At 37.2% G+C, this 9,438-nt stretch overlaps 1 protein-coding gene across 1 annotated transcript in view; it reads right to left on the bottom strand.

Annotated features, from left to right (window-relative positions):
• Nucleotides 1–9,438, bottom strand: part of klhl18 (kelch-like family member 18) — a 28,540-nt gene that overhangs the window by 17,380 nt on the left and 1,722 nt on the right. Inside the window, exons 2-3 of the mRNA XM_022677964.2 lie at nucleotides 1,327–1,457; nucleotides 520–660 (exon numbers count right to left, since the gene is read on the bottom strand). Of these exons, the coding sequence (XP_022533685.1) occupies nucleotides 520–660; nucleotides 1,327–1,457 (272 nt within the window). The remainder of the gene's footprint in view (nucleotides 1–519; nucleotides 661–1,326; nucleotides 1,458–9,438) is intronic.

The raw sequence follows: 9,438 nt of genomic DNA, 5'->3' as shown, positions 1-9,438 counted from the left end.
GGTTGTGGGTGTGTAGCAGTGTGTGTGTGTGGTTGTGGGTGTGTAGCAGTGTGTGTGTGTGTGGTTGTGGGTGTGTAGCAGTGTGAGTGTGGTTGTGGGTGTGTAGCAGTGTGAGTGTGTGTGTGTGTGGATGTGTAGCAGTGTGAGTGTGTGTGTGTGTGTGGTTGTGGGTGTGTAGCAGTGTGAGCGTGTGGTTGTGGGTGTGTAGTAGTGTGAGTGTGTGTGTGGTTGTGGGTGTGTAGCAGTGTGTGTGTGGTTGCGGGTGTGTAGCAGTGTGTGTGTGTGGTTTGGGTGTGTGGCAGTGTGTGAGTGTGGTTGCGGTTGTGTAGCAGTGTGTGTGTGTGGTTGTGGGTGTGTAGCAGAGTGTGTGTGTGGTTCCGGGTGTGTAGCAGTGTGTGTGTGTGTGGTTCCGGGTGTGTAGCAGTGTGTGTGTGTGTGTGGTTCCGGGTGTGTAGCAGTGTGTGTGTGTGTGGTTCCGGGTGTGTAGCAGTGTGTGTGTGTGTGTGGTAGAACGTGTACCTCTCCTGAAGGAAAGTGCAGCAGGCGTCTTTGACGTTCTGCAGCTGCAGGAAACTGGCCCCGATCAGCAGCGCCTGAACGTTCTGCTGATCTATGGCGATGTGTCCATTATATGCAAAGTTGATAAGAGCTTCGAGTGCACTGTAAAGAAATGAAGCACAAAGAGGAAGTGTGAATTAACATCAACACACACCACATCCTGATGAGCCTGATCATGAGTCTCATGAGTTTTTGCGCTTTTTTTATGGTTATTTACATCCATATTCGGACAGGGTTAAGTCTACATGGTAAATTGAATAATGTTTATAATATATATATATAATTTACATGATATACATTTTATATTATTATTATTATTCACAAAACATTTCAGTAATTTTTGTCCCGTCCAAATCCGCCACATCAGACTCCAGTTAAAACCCGTCCAAATCCGCCACATCAGTTAAGACTCTCATTCCTTAATCTTCTTTTTAAAACAAGCCACGAAATATTTAAAATGTGCAAAAATTACCCCCCATATCCTATCGGTACTGAAAGCATGGTGACGCTCGGCTTCTTGAGCTCATTCTTGATTGGGAGTGCTGCTAATCAATTAATAGTAATCCCTTGGGGTTCCTTAAAAGTTACTTCTTGTGGCTTTGGAGCCCATAGAAATCATGTAATTTGTTAGCAAGAACTTTTGGTTGAAAACACAGAGAACACCTTGCGTAAAATGCTTTTTTCTGGTTGCCACGTAAGCCATGTTCTCAGGATGTCCTGACAGGACAGCAGCATTAGCCCTTATCTGGAAAACCATTCCCCTCCTACCTGGGGTCCATGCCTTGCATGACGATCTCATCCTGTTTGCACTCCACCATGTCGTTAGTGAACATGGCGTGGAAGTAGGGAATGGAAGCAGCTAGAACAATCCGATGGGCACTAAACTTATGTTCTCCCACCTGCAAAACAAACGTAAAATATTTTTTAGCTTTAGCATTTTTAATCCAGGAGAGATAATAAACCATACAAAAGCATTAAAAGTGACATAAACCACAAGAATAATCTACTGTTAATAAGAGTCATCTGGTATTATCTGTATCTAATAGCCAAGCTCTAGCTGTACATAGAGACACAGCTAATATTTGACAGAGGAAAGACTGCACAATTATGCATTCATACTGTCTCACTGCATTATACTGCACATTACCTGAGCTTAGTTAGCCTCAGCATTTTTTAACAAAGGTTTTTTACAAATTTCTTCCACCTTTGACTTGAGTAGCAAAACACTTATTTGAACACCTGCCAATCAGCACAAATTCAGGCCCTCAAAAACCTGTTAGTCCGCTTCTAAAAAGTCCACCTCCACTCTACTTATTATTCTAAATCAGAAGCACCTGTTTGAAGTTGTTAGCTGCATAAAGACACCTGTCCACCCCACACAATCAGTAAGACTCCAACTACTAACATGGATAAAGATCTGTCCAAAGAGATTTTGGGGAACCTTCTCCTTCCCTCAGAGCAGAGGGTCGTGGCTGGGTCTTCCAACATGACAATGACCCAAAGCACACAACCAGGATAACCAAGGACTGACTCTGTAAGAAGCATATCAAGGTTCTGGAGTGGCCTAGCCAGTCTCCAGACCTTAACCCTATAGAAAATCTTTGGAGGGAGCTCAAACTCTGTGTTTTTCAGTGACAGCCCAGAAACCTGGCTAATCTGGAGGAGGTCCCTGCTGCAGTGTGTGAAAACCTACAGAAATAGGTGCAATAATAGCTAAGATTTTGAATAGCAAGACAAACATCAATTCATGCTATTTAATTAGTTCTTTCCCAGCTTCCATTCAAAACATTCATTCTGTACATCTATTTTTTCGTTTTAAATTACAGTCATTTAAAACTCACCAGGTGGAGTGTATTTAGGACAGGTATAGTGCAAGAGTGTAATAGAACTTTCTTTGTACGTCAAACAATTTGAACAATCAGAGGCATTCAAACAGCACGTCTACAGTTCCTGCTATTGATAATGAACATGAGAATAGCTGAAACAAATTAAACCTTGTTATCTTCTGTAGCTAAACCATATTCTCAAAATTGTGTATGAATGCAAATTAAAGTGACGGTAGATTTTTGGTTAGTCTAAGCTAAAAAGTTATTTTAAAACATACATTACTTGCAAATTTCCCTCTTTTTGAAATAAATAAACATTTTCATGCGATTCACAAACAATAGTGTCCATTTTACAATTAATTTAAATGTATCAAATGATTTTTAAAGAATGAAAATTTTTGTATTAAAGCCTATTTTTATAGAGGCTTATTTTGCATATAGTCCTATTATAGTCAATTCTCAGTCCTCTGCCAAAATCTGCTGGTATGGTCGCCAATCCAAGTTAAGGATGTTATTGAACTTATTGGTTGTTAGGACACTCTTGCTCAATTGTGATGTACAGTTAAAAAACGTTACAATAATAAGTGCGCAAAAAAGGGAGCACAACATTCTAGGTTATTCTTGGCTCAAAATGGCCAGAAAGAATTCACTTTAGAGACCTGTCAGTCCATTGTTTTGTAAAGGAAGGAAGGCTACTCAATGTGAGATATTGCCAAAAAATTTAAAAATATCTTACAATGCTGTTAACTACTCCCTTTAAAGAGTGACACAAACTGGCACTAATAAGGACAGAAAAAGGAGTGGAAGGACCCGATGCACAACTGTGCAAGAAGATAAATATCTTAAGGATGTGCAGTTTAAGAAAAAGATGCCTCAGAAACTGTGAACTGACAGCTGAACTAAATGGAGCCCGTCAAACACCAGTGTCAGCAACAATGGTCACGAGAGGCCTTCAGGATGTTGGACTTCATGGCAGGAAAAGCCAAGAAAAAGCCATACCTCACACTGGCCAATAAAAAGAAAAGACTGTGATGGGCCAAAGAGAAAAGACATTGGACACTGGAATATTGGAAGAAGGTGTTGTGGAAAGATGAGTTCAAGTTTGAGGTCTTTGGATCAAACAGAAGAACATTTTTGAGGCGCAGGGCCAATGAAAGGATGTATGACCAATGCTTAATGCCATCTGTCAAGCATGGTGGAGGCAGCGTGATGGTCTGGGGATGCTTTGGAGGGGCTAAAATAGGAGATTTATACAGAGTGGAAGGGATCTTAAAGAAAAAAAGCTACCACAAAATTTTGCAACGCCATTTCACACCATGTGAACAGCCCTTGATTGGGGCCAATTTCATCCTACAACAGGATAATGACCCCAACTGTGCCAGCAATGTAATCAAGCCGTAATCTGACTGTAATGGAGTGGCCAGCACAGTCTCCGGATCTGAACCATATTCAACTGTTGTGAGCAGGTGCAGCTTGGAGCAGCTTGGTACTGAGGAAGACTGCATCAAGCCAATCCATGTTGTGGGAGAAGGTACAGGAAGCATGGGGAGAAATCACATCAGATTACCTGAAAAAGTTGACAGCTACAACGGTAACAAGTTGACAGTCTGCCAGGTTGTAATTGCTGCAAAAAAGTGGCTTCTTAGATGAAGGCAAAATTTGAAGAATACAGTCATCATTTTCATTAAAATCTATATTTCTTACTCTGACGTCTGGATGTCCTGTTTATTTGCTTCATTTCATAATCTTATCCAGAGCGACATACAAGGTTATTTCTATTATTCCTAAACCTAATAGTACCCCAGACTAGAAACCCCAGTCTCCCACATGATGTGGTAGCTCACTGGCAGGGAGCGATGTTATCCACTACACCACACCAACCACTATATATGAGACTATATATGTGCCTTTGTAGGAATGGAAACAGAAGCACACAGATGCTTTATATTATAATATTTTGCCCTCTACCCACACAGAAACAATACTTATTTCAATAATAATAAAAATATACATATATAATATTAAAATAATAATAAAAAAAACAATAATATATAAAAAAAAATCCTTAAAATTAAAAAAAAAAAAATATATATATATATATATATATATATCAGAAACGCTGCTTTAACAAACAACAAAACTTTCAAAGCTTCTTTCAGAGCTTGTTTCAGAGCTTCTTTATGGCATCCTGCAGCACATTTACCCACATATGTTGCAGCTGGACCTGTAGATCCTGCTCTACACTCGTACAGAGTCAACACACGTGGCCACAGTATGCCCTACACTTAGCTGTCAGTGTCCCTCGTGTAACTAAGTGCGATGACTGACTGTCATATTTGATGCTCCCCAGATCATTACAGTAGCAGCTTGGCCAGTGTGTCGCTGCACAGCAAAGACAGGACTGAACTGGATTTGTCACTTAAAACCCAGTCATTGACAACACCACTGCAAATGAAGGCAGCAGCAACAAACTGATGAATTACTTAGATGACCACCATCGCGATGGATGGTAACCATCGCGATGCCACGGCCACTTTTTTGTTTTTCCAGAAACATGCACTGACCTTCTTTAGGTCTGCTTCACCTAAAACTTTAGCAGGGATTGTACGGAAAATGATCAAATCAGGTATATAACTTAAATTAATTAGAGTCAGGGATGAAAATTAAAATACCCTACTGCTACAAATATGCCTAATCGACATATTATTCTATTATTTATTATTATTTTATTATTATTAGGATATTATTTATATCTAGGTTACAGCTTGTCTTCGTTTTTTTTCTACATGTCTGTATTAATTTTAAACATTTCATGTTATTCATGAACACTCCCCACAACACTCACAGTGCAGTCTCACAGTCAGAGCCGAACCTCACCGCCCCACAAACACACTGCAAGTCAACTGCGCATACCCAAAGCTGCCACTGACTGACCCCACCCCGTATTTACAGAGCAGGAATATAAATATAACTGTGTCTTCAGTGTGACAAGAAAAAAATCACTAAATTGAAGTCACATAGTCTCAGTCTACAGTCTCACCTCATTCACCACGTAGCCTGTCACTCACTTCGTCCACAGTGTCTGCCTCTTTATAAAAAGCTAAACATCTAGCTAGCTGGCTCATCATTGAACAATTTGTCTATAATATGCTTGAAAATAAACAAAACTTAAAAAAAAAAATCCCTGAAGAAAAAAACAATAAACGTAGAAATACAGTTCTGGCTAACTGCTGCTCTTATAGTTATTTTGAGAAGTGACTTCCTATTTAAAAAGCAGAGTTAGAGTTCATTTGTAACATTTCTAACGTATTTAGGGGGCTTTTTACTCACTTTTTTCTCCCACAAGCTAATCCTTTACAGCTCTAAAAACATGTATTATGCAAATCAGGCAATGATGTCATTTAGCGACTTCTAGTGACTTTTAGGACAGCCAATAGCTACTTTTCTTACTGAGGAGTGGGCAACACTACTAATGCGTTATTTTTGTTACTCGCCCCGTAAAAAAATTAACAAAAGAAAATAAATTATGTAATTTCCGTTATTATTAGAAAAATAACAAACGAAAACAAACCCAAAATGTTGACAAAAATATAATCTAACTACTTTCAAAACATAGAAACGAAAAACATTAAAATGGTATTAATATAACAGTTTAACAGCTGGATAAAACAGTTATAAGGATTTATATTTATGTTTAGTACACAGACTTAATAACTGTAGCTTAATATAGCAGACACAGGCATTCTGCTGTTGAGAATTTTAACAGATGCTTATTCTCACTCAATAGCTGGAGTTTTTGAAATGAAAAATGAAAAGAGAAAAGAACTTTGACTGAACATAAATTTATTTTATTTCACTTTGCTATTATGTAACTGAAATTCACTTTTAATTATTTTTTTTTCATATCTGAAAAATAAAGCATCACCCTGGCATCTGGTGCTGCACGTCAAGTATATAAAACTTAAAACATTTGAAATACACAGAAATATAAAGCTATATGTTAGCGTTCGTTTCTTATCCCCAGGGCAAATTGATTAAAATATTAAATATATTAATTAATTCACAAAAATCTCGTCCAGCTCTTTAAAAAGCCGCAGGCAAGCGTAGCGAGCTTGAAAGCGTGCGCGGCACTGCGATAAAAAAAAAACTTTTAATAAATAAGGTCCTATCAAGGATATTAAATATTTTTATTATTTTATTAATCAAATTATTTTTTTCTTTATAATATTTATTTTTTATGTATCAATTTTTATGATCTTTTTAAAGTGTCCTATTTTTCCTTTTTTACGTATATATTTTATTCGTCTATAGTAAATGTTAGTTTTTATTTTTTAATTTTTGAAAAAAAATGTAATCCCTTTTAAACTGTAAATGCTCAGCAGTATTGTAAATGAGGGTCCCCCTCCAGTGTAAATAATCGATTGCTTGATTAATATTCAGTGTCGCAAACCCAGTTTTTAAATAAACAAAAAAACAGAATAAAGAATAAAATAACATTGCTTTAATGTTTTAATGATCACAATACTGTGCAACACATTGAGAATACAACCCACAAGAAGCCTACTAGCAGAAAACACACAGGCCTGACCCAGATCAGTGCAGTGACCAGTGCTGTCACAGATAATAATGATTTGCATCAGTCTATCACCTGTTCAGGTTAGGTTAGCTGCAGTCAGCAGAGTGTGTGCTGGTCAGGTGAAACACAGATTTAATCACCATGTGAGACACTGCAGACGCAGAGTAGAGGACAGTGTGCAGATCTGAGGATGTAATCTGATGTTAGTCATAAAGCTGATTAACAGTGAGACGAACAATGAATGGTTGCAGGGTTAATTCTGTGGAGTCATAAAGATACAAACAAATCTGAACCAGGCAACTCACAGAGGAGAGGAGCGAGTTCAGTTTTACATATTCAAATAAGCATCAATAAGCTGGCACTGAACACGAGCATGCCAGCAAACACAGCAAATAAACAGGTTTCACTATAACAGCATTTTATTGATAAATTCTGAATAAATTACACGATTATAATTCTGGCGCAGACACAATGTAAAGAAATCTGATTCTGTGTCCAGATCTTTTTATTTTAACTATTCCCTACATGCAGAAATCACTATATAGTGTACTGTAACATGAAACAGAATTCTACTATCTAGCAAACTATTTTAGACACGTTGTTTTACATGTGAGCTCATCACTGTGTAACAGTAAATCACATTAGGGTTGGGCGATGTCTCCTTAATTGGCAGATTTACAGTGAAACATCGCGATGGACGATGATATTGTTGGTGGGGGGTATTTAAGTAATAAAATACTAAAAATATTTAAAATGAATAAAAAATCATTAATATAAAATAACTCATTTAAAACACAGTCAAAGGCTTTCTAATAGTGCGCAGAATAATATCAGTTTCAGTTTCAAATAATTGAAACAGCTCACCAAAACCTCAACCTATCCTTTATATTTGACAATATTTGATTAACTTTACAGGTCTTCACTCATCTTAATTTATTTAACTAAACTGAGATGTTACATTATTTATAGCCTCGCGCTGAATTCATTTTGCCTGATTTCTCTTGATTAAATATCAATAAATATGTGAATTTAATACAATTTAATACCATACATTTAACTACACTTGATAGGACCTTATTTATTAAAACGTTTTGGGTTTTTTTAAATCGCAATGCCGCGCACGGTTTCCTTATGACTGACGCTAAATCCTTATAACTGTTTGATCCAAACTGTTATATTAATACCATTTTAACGTTTTCCATTTCTATGTTTTGAAATTCGTTAGATTATATTTTTGTCAACATTTTTGTAATAATAATAGAAATTACATAATTTATTTTCTTTTGTACATTTTTTAAGGGGCGAGTAACAAAAGTTAATAGTTACTTTTACTGGTAACTAGTTACTTTTATAGTGGAGTAACTCCTTTAGTACTTCTTCTTTTTTGGAGAAGTAACTAGTAAATATAACTAATTACTTTTTCATAGTGACGTGCCCAACACTGGTTGACAATGAGCAAGTTTCCCGACGCACAACGAGCAGGCTTATTCTATTTGACTGAATGAAATGTTTAAAATTAATACAGACATGTAGAAAAAAAAATGAAGACAAGCTGTAACCTAGATATAAATAATAATATCCTAATAATAATAAAATAATAATAAATAATAGAATAATATGTCGATTAGGCATATTTGTAGCAGTAGGGTATTTTAATTTTCATCCCTGACTCTAATTAATTTAAGTTATATACCTGATTTGATCATTTTCCGTACAATCCCTGCTAAAGTTTTAGGTGAAGGAGACCTAAACAAGGTCAGTGCATGTTTCTGGAAAAAAACAAAAAGTGGGCATGGCGTTGGGTCATAAATGACGATCGGCACAACCCTATATCACATAAACAAACAATGTAAATGTCAGGCGTTAGATTCAAAGCGTGAACCTACAAACCAACCAACGCAATGAAATTTCATGCCTGCTGGGGTACACCATTGTTACACAACCTACTGTAGTGCATTGTGAAATTGTTACACTGTATTGACTAAGAATGCCAGACACCTCTACAAAATGATCGATCCCAAAGTAAACAGTTAATTGGGAGTCAATAAACCATTTTCACATTAAAGCATTCTGAATAACCCTGTTTACATACAAACAATGAAAAAAAAGAAAATGTTGACCAAAGGGTTTTCCAAAGGATCACTATAAATACCGTATTTTTCTTTGCACTTAAAATCCTTTCATTTTCTCAGAAATCATCAGCGCGCCGTGTAACCCAGTAAAGGCACTCTAGCACTGAGGCTGAGGCAGTATTAGTATTAGCCACTAACTCTTTTGCTGTTCAGAGGTGAGTTTATCTGACTGTAGTCTGTGTGTTTAAAACAAGCTACGTGGGACGGACCCGCTAGCTGATAGCGCCCTGGCTTACGAAAACACTCAGGGATCCTCAGTATAGTGCTGTCGGGCGGCATTCACGAGTAATAACCACGGCTAGTGCTGCTTGCTGCTAACCCCGGCTAGCGCTGCTGCTAAATGTAC

Source organism: Astyanax mexicanus, chromosome 8, assembly GCF_023375975.1.
Source record: "Astyanax mexicanus isolate ESR-SI-001 chromosome 8, AstMex3_surface, whole genome shotgun sequence".
NCBI lineage: Eukaryota > Metazoa > Chordata > Actinopteri > Characiformes > Acestrorhamphidae > Astyanax > Astyanax mexicanus.
Note: the sequence above shows the minus strand (reverse complement) of the source record. Positions and strands in the feature narration are given on the sequence as shown.